The 13,918-nt window shown below is 40.0% G+C and overlaps 1 protein-coding gene across 2 annotated transcripts in view; it reads left to right on the forward strand.

Moving 5' to 3' along the window:
- SLIT3 (slit guidance ligand 3) overlaps positions 1 to 13,918 on the forward strand; it is a 479,718-nt gene that overhangs the window by 396,564 nt on the left and 69,236 nt on the right. For both annotated transcript variants that reach the window (XM_027682483.1, XM_027682484.1), the window contains 3 exons: positions 4,321 to 4,392; positions 8,790 to 8,953; positions 12,816 to 12,940. In XM_027682483.1, coding sequence (XP_027538284.1) covers positions 4,321 to 4,392; positions 8,790 to 8,953; positions 12,816 to 12,940 — 361 coding nt within the window. The remainder of the gene's footprint in view (positions 1 to 4,320; positions 4,393 to 8,789; positions 8,954 to 12,815; positions 12,941 to 13,918) is intronic.

Below are 13,918 nucleotides of genomic sequence, written 5' to 3' on the forward strand. Positions count from 1 at the left end.
CCTTTGAAGGTAGCAGACTCTTCTCATGCAGACTTCTGTCTGCCAAATTATATTCTCTTTTTGCCTCTATAGTAAATACATTAAATATGTCTTTGAAAATCAGAATAATCATACATGTACGATGCAATTGGTCTTTGACAGATATTTCATCCTGTCCTCCCTCTCTTACACTTTTCAGCACAATCCCAGTTGAGAAAACTGCAGAGTCAACATGTTTATGTTTAAGCCTTAATATCTATCAGTGTTTACACAATCAGGCCTTTAATCTCAGTCTTCACATGGTTTATCCACAATGGCAGCCCAAGTGTGCTGAGGACCACACGACACAGAGTCTGGAGAATTCTTTTAATAAGCAGAAGTTGATATCAGGAAGTTTTTGTGCCAAAGCTATTACAGTGAAAAATTGTGGGTTTGTTTTTCAGTTCATTTGTCCAAAGCTAGTCTTCTCAGAAATTAAATGTAAACAGATTAAGAAAGCTGAGATTGAGACAAATTTTAAATATTGTAACTTCCTGGAAGACCTGAACAGATTATTTTAAAGATTATTGTTATTGTGTAATCACATATTTTTATATGTGATTCAGTTAGGAGGCAAAGACCAGAAATCAAAATACTTTCTCAGGTCACTAAATAATTTTCCATATTATATTTAGGGGAAAAAAAGGATAAAATGAGCTACTGGATATTCTACTAAGATGAGATATTCTACTTCTGCTGAAAGCTGATGGATATTTACTGCAGTTCAAAGCTCAATCAAACAGTAATATGTGTGATGATAAAGCTCCCACTAATACTCTTTGGGCAAACCATTGGAACCAGTTTTTGCAATACACTTTCATTGCTGGATGCTGCACTGATTTGACCTAATGCAAATATTTGGCTGGTTTATTATTATTATTATTATTATTATTATTATTATTATTATTATTATTTTGACTCACAGAATGACTACTTGCACTTATCCATCATCATGGCCAGGCTTCGCGAACGAAGATTTGGGAAGGGCTCTGCCCACGTTTGTTACAAGCACGCTGGTGGCTAAAAAGGCCAATACGAGATAGACAAGTCCAGTTGCAAAAGGCACAGCAGAAAGACTCCTTAGGTGGTATATTCTGCAAGGCTTGATTCTTTCTGCATTGTCTTTTCTCCTCAAGGGTGATCCTGCATGCTTTCTCAAAAGCATCAGCGGCGTTATAAATGGTCTGTCTCCAGGCCTCCCGATTGGAGGCCAGAGTAGACCAGTTATGGTGATCGATATGGCCAAGGCTGAGATGTTGTTTCAGGGAGTCCTTGTATCTTTTCTTCGGGGCTCCTCTCATGCGGCAGCCAGTGGCAAGTTCGCCATAAAGCAGGATCTTAGGGAGGGGGTGGTTGGTCCTTCATCCTGGAGACATGTCCTGCCCAACGCAGATGTGTTCTCAGCAACATGGCCTCAATACTTGTGACTGCTGCTTGTTCAAGAACAGATGTATTGGTCACATAATCTGACCAGTGGATGTTCAGGATTGTGTGGAGGCAGCGTTGATGGAAGTGTTCTAGGAGACGCAGGTGGTGGCGGTAGATGACCCATGATTCGGATCCATATAAAAGAGTAGACAGCACTATGGCTCTGTAAACACTGATCTTTGCGCTTATCCAGACCTGTAAAAGCTCTGCAGTTGTGAGCATGGAGCAGTGACACTGAGGCTTCCCACTGTCCCTGACATCTGAGCTGTGCCGGGTCCTGCAGGGTTTGGCATCCCTCAGGGTTCACTGTCGGCGTTTGCCCCCGGTGGGATGTGGCTCTGTGAGCTTGGCCAAGCCTTTGGCCACATTTGTCTTCACTGAAAACACATCCCCTCTGTGTCTGCAGTAACCCAATGCTGTGGACAATGGGCTGGCAGGCAGGACGTGGGAAGGGTTAGTGAAAGAAAAATAACCAAAAAACCCCAGCCCAAAAGGATATGCTGAATTCATTTCCCTCCCTGAAGACAAAGGAATAAGTTAGTGAGATTAAGTTTTGACTTCAAGAATTAGTGTATTTTGTTACTCTGTCTTCCAGATGAGATCCACATCACCTTAAATCCACACCCCTGCTGCTTACCAGTGTTTAGACAAGAGGATTGCTAGAAGTTGTGCTTTTGAGGGAGAACACACACATCAGTGTGTGGGCTTTAACTGTCCTTTAACTGTTAAAGATTTTATTTGGCTATTTGCTTATAAGGATTTTTTATATAAAAATGAGCTCCTGTTGGTGATCCAAGAGGAAAAAGATTTTGTTGCACTATTGAATTATCTTGCCACTATTTATTATTGTGAGTTTTAAGTTTGTTAGCATTTGTCATTTCATTTTAGCTGCCTGGGTGATGATGTTGCTGTAATTTTTTTTACTAAAATGCAGGCATTTGCATCCATGAAACATACCTCAGTGTTTGAGATATGTAATAAAGCCAGTCATTTTAAATGTTTTTTTTTTATTTTTGCTGGGATTGTCTTCTTGCTGATAAATGGTTATGTCATTCTTCAGCTTCTCTTGGAAGAGTTTCCAGTACACCTAGGAAAGAAAACCTATCCCTTCACAGAATAAACACAACTGATACAACATGAAGAGAAATATAAGTTCTGCTGTCTGTTCACAGAGAATCATCTTGCAGATCTTTAAGCTGTTTAAAAGATCAGAAATTAGGAATGGCTGCTTATTTAAATGTGCTCACATCACTGAAGTCTGAAGGAAGGAACATTTTGATGACAAGGCCTGATCTTGCATCCTCATACCAACAAAAACACTCCATATTTAATAGCTGTGGGGTTTTTCTCAGTCAGTTGGTCATTCTGTAGAGAATTAGAGAGTGTGTTTTATCTGGAGTTACTGTGTGGGAGCTCCTATCCTTCCTGTTCCTGGTCAGATTAATTGCTTGGAGATCCATCCTTTTATATGCCAAGTTATTACTAATAGCCAAAACCAAGGTGTGCTTAAAAGAAAATTTCGGAATCAGGATGTTGGGAGGGGAAGCTTTTGGCATCCTGGCAGTGAGAACTGGAGAGAGGTGCCAGCAGGATAACTCTGCTGCAGTTTTTGTGGTTTTATGCTCTGTAGAAAAGCTTTGCAGCACAGTGAGATAGAAAGTGCAGCTGCAATGAGCTGTGAAACGTGATTGTGGTGACATTGCTTGTGCTCACATAGGTCACAGACCCAGGGAGACAGGACAGGGGGGATCTTCCCCTGGAAATTTGGCTTTCCTTGCTGTGTGTACTGACATAAGGCAGGGTGTAAAGGTGGAATTCATAACAGTTGTAAGGCATCATGTAGATCCTGGTGCAGCTTATAGTGGTGTTAGGGAAGGAAGGATGCAAAAAGAGATGCTTTTGGTTTCATTTGGGTCTGTTGTGTTTTTCTATGGGTCCAGATTTGGGTTGTTCTAAATGAACTTAGTGTTTCAAGAATATGCACACTCACAGAGATAAAAAGTGTGATTGCATTGTCAACAAATCAGCAGGTAAGTTAGAAAATAAATGACTCGAGGGCAAGAGCTGCTACAAAACTGACACATAGCAACCTTCTGTTTTCCAGCCTCCTCTGCCATGTCTGGAGCACTGACAGTAATTCCCATTTATGCTTCCTTATGTAACCCACACATAAATGTATTTCTTAGAAAAGAGATAAAGTGGATGCTTAAATTGCCCTGGAAACGGGAGTACTCTTTCACAAGGGTCCTGAAAACCCTGCTAGAAAAATGTTAGTTTCTTTGCACAGGGTGAATAATATCCTAAAACAAGTAATTTCAAGTACTATCCTTGGTAGCACAAATGTACTTGTCAAATGGGTTTTAAAAACACCACACATAGAGGTATTTCCTACTGTAAGAATGGGAAACTAGAACAGGAGAGCACAGCTATATTTGCCCTCGGGGACCCTTGCTCTCTCCTAGGATCTCTCTGAAGTCAATATTTAATTTAACTTTCACAGTTCTTATTTTCCCTGTTCTGTTTTTGCTGTGTTTCTGGCTAATGGGATTCCATAAGAGAACACAAGTCTGTATGTCAGGGTCTGCTTGTCATCAATACACTTTTAATGGCATAAATACTATGTCACCTCTTTCATTTACAGCCACAGTCACCAACGATTCCGATCATATCATTGTTTTAAATGCCAGCATCTAGAAGTAGGAGTAATAATGCATAAAGTGTGGAAACTCAAGAGTTGTGAAGCTCATAAAAACTCTTGAAGAAACAAAATTAAATACCCTTTTTAAGCATTAATCCTTTTACTTGTGTAGTAAAGGGAGCAGGGAGCAGACAAAATACTGTGGTTTGCTACCTTCCTGCTTCTCTCTCTTCTAGGACACTCCATGGAAACGACATTTCCAGTGTTCCTGAAGGTTCCTTCAATGACCTGGTATCCCTGTCCCATCTGTAAGTACTTCTGCTTGGGTTCATCTGTTTGATTGATGGCTTCAGATTTATAAAACACTACGTATTATTACCAGTGTAGGGTTGTGTAGCTTTTCTGGTTTTCCTGCTCACTTTTCATATTATGCTCTGGATATTCATAGTGCATCTGTTCAAAAGAAACAAAAAAATACTAGAACGTGTTGTTATTAGTTACAAAAATATTTTCTTAAGGAAAACCAAATGAGCAAGTGTGACAGTTTCCTTCTCTGTGGGCTTTGTGTTTAAGGTTTTCTTTCAGCATTGTTGATGTGAAATGCAGAGTGTGTTATGGTCTGAGAGTGAGACAGGAAACCTCCCACAAAGAGCAAATATTAAGCAAATGTGAATTCTTCCCTTAATAAGTGTCATATGTTTTGCATACCGGAATATTGTCGGTATATGAACTTGTTGATGAATCACTACTTCAGACACATCCATTTAATCACATGGAAATTGGTCATTTCACAGCATTAATACTTCATTCCGTAATTTGCAAAAATTATTAGACATTTCAGGAAATTACTGTTGTCCTGATGGAGGTCCAGGATATTTTTAAATGCAGTTCAGTTGATGAAAGAACTGTACAGACAAATAGCTGCAATGGCTACAAACTAAACCTGAAGTGTTACAGTTGGTGCCAAAAAAGTGACCAGACAGTGCTTTTTCAGTGAGATAGTGTGTGATGCTTCTCATTATTAAACAATACATGTAAAGGAAAGGTGATTTTGTGTAACATGTTTCTTGATTACTGTCCTCCAGTTATCAGAGGGTTGGGCAGCTCTTGGTCCCTGTGGGAAGTGCCCAGTTTCACAGGTTGATGTGGATGTTTTCTGCTCTGCTGCTGGTGGACACAGACACTCAGACGTACAGACAGCTATTAACATAGGTTTATATCTATCTATTATCTCTTTACAACCTCCAACATGCCCTCCAGAACAGTTCCCTGAACACAAGATTCAGTTTGAATTGACATATTTTCTGTATAGAAGGTATACCCTCAGACTGTGTGTTTGTGTGTGGCAGCTTTCTGCCTCTGTTTCTCTCTGGACAATGAAAAATAAAAATATGTCAGATTGGTAGGGACAGAAATCATGTGAGCAATCTGGACAACTTGAGCTGAGAAATAACCCTCTTTGTTTCCAGCTTACACCTTGATATAATTTGTTTTGCACAAAGTATATTTGTTTTTCTCGTTCCCAGTATAGTCAAGTCATTTTGTGTGTTGTTTAGACTGAGCTGAAGCCCTGCACCTCCTTTTGGAAGTGCAGTAACACCTTCCATATTGGGAATCTGGCTTCTGGGGGTATTTTTAGAATAAGAGATAAACATATCGTGCCCCATTTGTTTGGATTTCCCTCGGGGTTCACTTTAAATGAAGTGCAGACACAGTTTTCCTGGGTAAACTGGTCACCTTAGGGAGTGATAAAACCCCCTTTGGCCCAACACAATCTCTGCAGTCTATCTGTTTGGATATACGTGCTGCCAGAAATGTAAAATACACAAAGCTCAAATGAACAGTAATAAATAGGATCCATAAAATAAATAAGACCTGTCTGGGGTGTAATTTGCACAGTTGAACAGTTGAATTTTACAGTGCAATTGTGCTCTCCTGTTTCTTAAAGAGGATCCTGAAACTTTTAGCGACGACGACGAATTTGTTCTTCACATGCCAGAGAAAGCTGTGCTTACTCAAACTAAGTCATACATAATTGAAAATAAATGCATTTTGAGCTCTTCCTCATATATAGGTCTTCAAGGAAAGAGCATACACTTGGAGTCAGTTTGAAAATTATCCAAGGAGTTGCTGTTCATTGACCTCTTAAAGCAGGGGAGAAGAAAATTTTATCTTAAATGTTCAAGCTGTGTGTGCAAGGCTGGGATAGGTGTTCTGGCAGGAGAGAGGTGAGTACCAGGGTTTTGAGCCTGGGCCTCCTGTGTCAGGACAATTAACCATTAGAATTGCAAAGAGGTATTTGTGTTGCGCAGACAAAACTTTTGGTTTTAGTCAGAGTCTGTCGTAACAGCTTTAAGTTGGTCTGTAACTGGAAGAACAAAATCTAGATACTTCCCTCACTTTCTCTGTAGCTGTTTAAAGAAAATGTTCAGTACATTTCCTTTACACTGTAACCATCATGTAGCTGTAGTGCAGATATTATAACAAAGGGTTGTATGTGCTATACACACACTGCCTTTGCTTACTATTTATTACTTTATTTACTTGAACCACGCAATTGTCTATTTAAGCCATGACTCTACTAACCTTTTTTAGTCCATAATCAAAATGTTGCAGCACTCCTGGAGGATCAAGTGTAATATGATTTAATATCAACCCAAAATCCGTTGGGATGGAACTGAGACCTTCTGAGTTAGGTCAGTTCCTGCACTTGTCCTCACCCTTCACAGACACACAGCTCTGCAACATTCAGTGTCCCAAACACTGCCCACACATAAACTGACCCCCTGGCAATCCAGGGATTCCACAAACCCTTGGTAACAGGTGCTGGGTACAGCAGGTATTTCCAGCATATTTCCTATGAACAGCTCAGATTCCTAATCCCATTGAATCATCTCGTCTTTACTCAAATTTACATTAATTACCTATAAAAATAACCCGTCCCCTTCTTTGTTTCTTTTCCCCCCACATTATCGTGAATGGATTTATTTGAATGGACTTTATTGAGTTGCCTCAAAACAAAAATAAGTGTCTGAACAGAAATACCTGCCCAGCATTTTGAAAATGCTGCTGGTAGTATTTCACTACAGCACAAGATATTTTTTACCTTCTGGAAATAATTTGCTGTAGATGCAAAGAAATTGAGAGAATATGTTAGAACTCATGAATGAAAATACAAGAAGTCATTGGAGTTTCTAGAAATGAAAAAAAAACAAAACAAAAAACCACCCAAAAAACAGCCAAAAAAACCCTCAGCAAAGCACAAACCACAACCAGAAGAACAGGAGGATACATATAATAATTTCTGCAGTTGTCAACAGTGTTATTGGTAATAATTTCTAATGTCTATAGAGCAGTTCTATTTCTAATGTAGTTTATAAATATTAATTGACATGGTAACTAGCTTTCTGTTGTCCTCCCACTCTCATTTTATATATGGCAGTTGCTTAATGCTAAAGTTAATTTCTCAGTCCAGCTTTCACTGCTGCATTTTATTTGACCTTGGACAAGTGAGCCAGTTGATCACAGTTACAGGGTCAAAAAGTCAACCCAGTAGTTTTTTTCCATTGCAAGCAATGGATTTCCAGGAGGAGTGGATGGATATTTTTTAATGCTGTGCTGCAGTACACATTTAATTTTGATGAATGAGGCCCAGACAGGGTTTGAACCTCTGAACTCTCATTATGAATCTGTCTAGGGCACAGTGGGTTCATTAGTCACTTCAATAGAAATGTATCAACAAATTTACTGAGGTTTCTGTCTTAATATCCTGCCTGATATGTTTTTATTTGAAAGAAGCTTGAGTTTAAAGTACCATCTTAAAAATAGTTTATGGCACATGCAGAAATTTTAAAGTCTAAAACCCAATTTGAATTACTGGTTTCTTTACTGTCTCTTCCCTGTGCTAATCTTTATTTAGTTCATTTTCTTCCCATGGCAATTCAGGTGTTTTTACAACTAAAGTCTTATGTTTGCTTTGAGCAAAATAAATTCTGACTTTCAACATGCATTTCTTCACACTTTCAAAAATCAGTTGGTTTTAAACTGACTTTTTGAAGTCTGGACTCTGTTTGTAATTGACTGATTGCCTGAAAAGACACTTTCTTTGAGAGAAAGAGAAGTATAAATGAGTCAAGGCAGCATCTGAATTTAAGGTTAAAAGGTTTGTTTTCTTTTGGATAGATATCCATAAAAATAAAGAAGTTCTGAGAATTATCATTTCACTATATAAATATATCTTCTTCAGCTATATGACCTAACTCAAATGATGGGTTAAGCAGCAAATGTGTTTTCAAAGCCATAAATAAACTTAGCAGACACCAGGTTGCAGTTCTGAAAACTGAGGTATCCTCTGTGTGTGTGTGTGTGTTTCATCTGGAGAGGAGTCATTAACGTGAGTCACCAGATCCAAACTGAATTACACAACTCACTGCTTGAATGTGCTCAGGAAGGGCAAAGAATTAAATAAAGTGAACCAACGTGATTAATTTTATGAAAGCAATGTCTGGTGGCATTGCTGGAGCACAGCTGTTTAAAGAAGGGATTTCTTATTAGGTATTTTTACAACTTCCCTGCCTGGTGATGGGAATACTTCCCGAATGCTCATTGGATCTTTCCCATACGAATGTAGGACAAAACGTGCCTCGGTGAGGTCAGAGCTGTTGTCTTTGCCAAATAACCTCTGCTGATTGTTCTACCCCCCCAGGGCCCTGGGCACCAACCCCCTGCACTGCGACTGCCACCTGCGCTGGCTCTCGGAGTGGGTGAAGGCGGGATACAAGGAGCCCGGCATCGCCCGCTGCAGCGGCCCCGAGGCCATGGTGGACAGGCTGCTGCTCACCACCCCCACCCACCACTTCCAGTGCAAAGGTAGGAGCCATCCCAGAGCTCCCTGCCCTGTCCTGCTGCCTTCCCTCACACACATACACGGCTTCATTTTTGTACTCTTGGGTTCAGAGTGCGTCTGAGGGTGCGTCAGGTTTGGCTTTTGCCTTCTGAGCCATCACGTTCCTTCCATTTTGCATTTCCACACGGTGCAGTTAGAGCAGATGAGAAATAGTTATATTTCCTCCACTGGAAGGAAAGCCAGGGAACCTCACAACATATATATATTCCTGTTGCTCACACCAGATTATACACTGGCACATTAGCACATAGGGTGTTAGAACTTATTGGAGCAAATAGATTGGTTTTGGCCTGTGACCTACCTCAGATAACTTGGGTAAAATAAGTTATTTAAAAATATAGAGCGCTCTATTTATCATATACATGCACTTGAAAACTGAGAAACTGAGAGTTCTTCTAGAAAGCAAGTGTTTAGCAAAAGCACATTTTAATTTTTTACATCTGCAAACTGTTCTCATCAGCTCTGTATCAGAAACTGTAGATTATGGAAAACTTGACATGTTTGAATGGGGTGTACATTCATTCAGGAGAGGGTTGAGGTGCAACTATGAACCATTAGGGTACTCAGTGTGCTGCACTAGAGAGCAGACAACTAAAAAGGAGCACACTGTTTTATAGATAAAGTAAGTAGCTCATTAGTGAATGAAGATTTGGACATACTTGTGTGTTCTCATTGTAAAACAAAAAGTTTAGGAGGTTTGCTTAGGTTACCAGTAAGTACTTGAAGGTGGAGGTGTATTTATAGTGGAAAAGATGGCTCAGTGGCCTCTCTTAGAAATGGAAATGAGGGCATAAAGCCTGTTTTTATGTGTCTCAGAGTGCCATGCACATTTACAGTACTGCTTGGCAGGGTGATTTTATAGATGCTGGGATTAAACTGCTGAACAAACAAATAATGGTGTTGAGGTGGGTTTAGAACACAGGTTCCCAAGGCTGAGCTGAATTTTACGTCCTTTCAGATATATCTTTAATAGCTGTAACCTTATAATTTAATTACTTTGAAATTTCAGTCTCAAAACTATCAGAACTCTGACTGTAATTATCAAACTACAGCCTTTACAATGGTCTCTCAAACATGAAGTACAAATACACCCTAAGTACTAAAAATACCAAATAATGCATTGTTTCCATGAAGTGAACCACAGAAAATAATTGCATTTATATATTAAACAGGATCTGTAAATCAATTCACAAAGAGAAGCTAGATGCTTTTTTCATTCTGAAACCAAGATATATCAATAGTTATGCTCACTCTCTCCCAAAACTAAACAAGCAGCTCTTAGGCTGGAGATAAGTCTGTTATCCAGGATATTAAAAGTAGCTGTATGCTTTTTATGTAAGTATTGTTTTGGTCCACTAGAAAGCTGCTCGACTTTCTAATATCCCAAAATAGGACTTTCTACTGTCTCCATGGCTTGGTTTATCTGAATAGAAAAGGAGAAAAAAATATTGATTTAGAGCTGGTCTTTGGGCAAGAAGAAACTGTTGCTGGATAAGTGGCAGTAGAGTCCAAGAAGCTCCAAGCCTTAGAAAAATTCACCTTTGCTGGTCACAATACATACATTTTGAAAAACAATGCGTGATTTGGTAGTCTCACTGCACCCATTTCCCATGTGCATGTTTAAGACTCGTGCTGTTCTGTCTGGGTGCACGTGCAGCTCCAGTTCTGGAGCTTAGGGAGTGCTGAACCCTCCAAATCCCTGAGTCACTGTGGCAGGAGTTGGCCCATCCTGAGCTGGGTACTTTGAGCTGCAGTGTAAGGGTCGTGCACAGGTGTCCTCTGTGACCTCCAGGAACTTTTACATTAAAAAAAAAAAGAAAGTAATTTAACTTATTCTTGTTAAAAGTATGTTTTTAGCCTGTGACTGAGCAGGAGGTTATGTCTCAGCAGAGCCAAGAAAATAAAAGTGTGTAATGTGCAAGTCATGCAAACTCAGCTCTGTTTTTTATTAACTTGCCCTCCCAGCTATGCAGTAGAGGAAAGGAATGTGCTGGGCTGAGGGCATTTTGCTATATGGATTTATAAATCAAATCCACAAGGGCAAACTAATGAACTACTTAACTGCTAGGAACTAACACTGTTCTTATTAGCTCCTACATTGATTAGCTTTGATCTATGCTACAGGAATAAATGGAAAATGTGCGCGTGTGTATTATGAAATAAATAAATAATAGAACAAATTCTTGCTTACTGACCTCTAAATCTGGAAGAGCAGCACTGCTGCCTGGCTCATGAGCTCTCCAAGGAGCTACCTTGGTTTGTTCTTTGTATATTTTACCATCAGGACACAAGTAGCTCAGATATGTCACATTCCAGCCCCTGTCAGTGCCAGAAATTCAGGTGTGATTTCCCCTGGCTGCCCCAGCTACAAGGTAAAAAGTGTGGCATTTAGTTAGACATGAACACAAAGACAGAAGAGGATGACAAACAGTTGTTTATTATTTTTTTTTTATTTGTTACTTCTTGTGTATTTTTAACTTATTACTGAGTGCCCTGAAGGCACCACCATCAGTGCAGGACCAGGACAGCCCTTACCTGGCAGGTGCTCTTCAGCTGAGACCCCTTGGTCCCCATTTCTGCCATGTTCTTACCCCTGTTGGTGCTCTGCAAGTGTTCAGAGTAAACAGAGAAGGTCTATAGCTCATGCAGGACGATTCAAAACAAATCCCTGACTGGAAGGGCTTTTTCATCCCTAGTTTTGGAAACCCTCTGGAGCTCCACCTTCTCCCAAACATCAAGTATAAACTTCTTTTCTTCACTTTCAGGATGTTTCATAATTTACTCCTTCTCACTACTTACCATATAATACCAGAAGCTCTGTGCCCACTTCTGATGAGTACAGGACCTATTCTAAACAATTTTAAAGCATATTTCCTTAAAAGCAAAACAAAATTATTTTAATATAATTTGATATCATTTAAGCCCTTTTAAAGTGCTAGGTTTTCCTTTTTACATGTAAAAGCCAATGAGTTAATACTCTTTAATATTTGAAAGGCAGCCACTTAAAAAAAATCACCATTCTTTAACTATGAATATAACTGTCTAAGTTAACTCTCTGTAAAATCTCAACAATAAAATAATGATTGACTTGGGACCCCAAATGTACCCGGTATTGTTTTGGTGTGTGTTTGTTTTCCTGCTCACTCACAAACATCACTATTTGTCTGGAAGATTTCTGTTACATATATGAGGTTTATTAAATGATTTAAATATGGCCATGCGTATTTACCTGAATACATTTACATCTTTGCATATTTGGCTTTTTTTTTGCAAAGATAGCTGAATGTTGATGATCCTTCTTCTGGGTGGAATAGGAAGAAAATAAGTTTTTAGCTTAAGTTAAAAATTAAGAATGGTAGAACACTTTGCACCTAAATATTCCCATAAGCCTCTAACTAAATCTTTCTCGTGCATGTTTTGTATTTATGCTGTTGCATCTGCACTTTCATTCTTGTTATCAGCCATAGAAATGTCAGGTTACAGTTCCCTGGGGGTTGCTGTTGCAGGATTTCCAGCACTGAGAGAAGGAAAAATTGCTGAAAGCCAAATATACATATATATAAAACCCACTCTCTGGAGGTTCCCAACGTGTCTTTTTCAGAGTGTATGTTTGCATCTTCAGAATATAAGCATCATTGAGACTTCCCTAGCACTTGATTTAAGCACTTAAAGCCTCTCTGATCCCTGGGAATCCCAGGCTGCTGTGTTTGTGTGTTTGTGCCGGCGCAGGGTGAATATTGCTTAGGAAAAAATGTCTGTGTGTGCATGGGAAGTGTCAATTTTGTACTCCAGTTCTCCATTAATGCATTGTGTTTGCCTTTCCAGAGCCAGCAGATCTCAGTGTTGTGTCCAAGTGCAACCCCTGCCTCTCCAATCCGTGTAAGAACAACGGGACGTGCAGCAGTGACCCAGTGGAGCTTTATCAATGCACTTGCCCTTTTGGTTTCAAGGTATGACTACAAATGAGCTACATGAAAAGCAAGAGCATTTCCCCTTCCCTGCTGGTCTTTTAATTGTTGTACCATGTCAGGTTTAATTGTCACGCACCACGTCAATTTTACAGGCAACAGGGCTCAAAAAATCCCTCACTCAGGCACATTGTGTGTGACATTTCAGCTCTGCCCCACTACAGATTTTATCCCATGCTATTGGGATTGCATTGCTTTATGCTGTGACCACACAGATCATCCTGAGCAACTTGCTTTAGCTGACCCTGTTTTGAGCAGGTTGGCTGGACTGTACACTGTCCAGAGGTCGCTTCCAACCTTGGGCATTGTCTGATTGTGTAATGTGGACATCCATATGAAATGGCAAGTTGGTTTTATCTTCCTTTTAGTTTCTTTTCTTCCGCCAGCAACGAGATAACCACTTTATAGGCTTCCAGGCCAAAGAGGAGGCAATTCAGATAAGAATTAAGTGCCAGTCTGGTCCATGTGACAGAATGTTGGTACCTGCTAGTTTGCATCCATCTTACACACACTGACTAAGCAGAAAGGTGATCACTGATCAGACACAACCCCTAACTCAGCTGTCTCTGTCTTTGGAGCCCTGATGTCCACAGAGGGGTCTGCACATGTGAATCCTGTGGGTGCCAGGCATTGTGGGCATGCAGTGCCAGCTTACTGATAACACTGGAAAATGGGGAAGTCGTGTCACTGAGTAATGCAGGCCCTCCAGCACTGACATACAGCTCCCCTGGTTCACACTGCGTCGTGACAGCTCGAGGGTACCAAGACACTGCCTCAGAGTTGATATAGCTGGAAATCTAACTCAGGAGCCAGTAGCTGAAGGATTAAGTATAAGTAATAAATGAGGCATATGATGTGGTCACAGCCTGGAGGGTTTGGATGTTAGGCCAAAGAAGTAGGCTGCATCCTGCAGACTGGAATTTTATTTGCCTCTTTGGATATTTCCTACAGTCTTGGTCA

The sequence above is a fragment of the Neopelma chrysocephalum genome, unplaced genomic scaffold, assembly GCF_003984885.1.
Source record: "Neopelma chrysocephalum unplaced genomic scaffold, ASM398488v2 Primary Assembly neopelma1_63, whole genome shotgun sequence".
Lineage (NCBI taxonomy): Eukaryota > Metazoa > Chordata > Aves > Passeriformes > Pipridae > Neopelma > Neopelma chrysocephalum.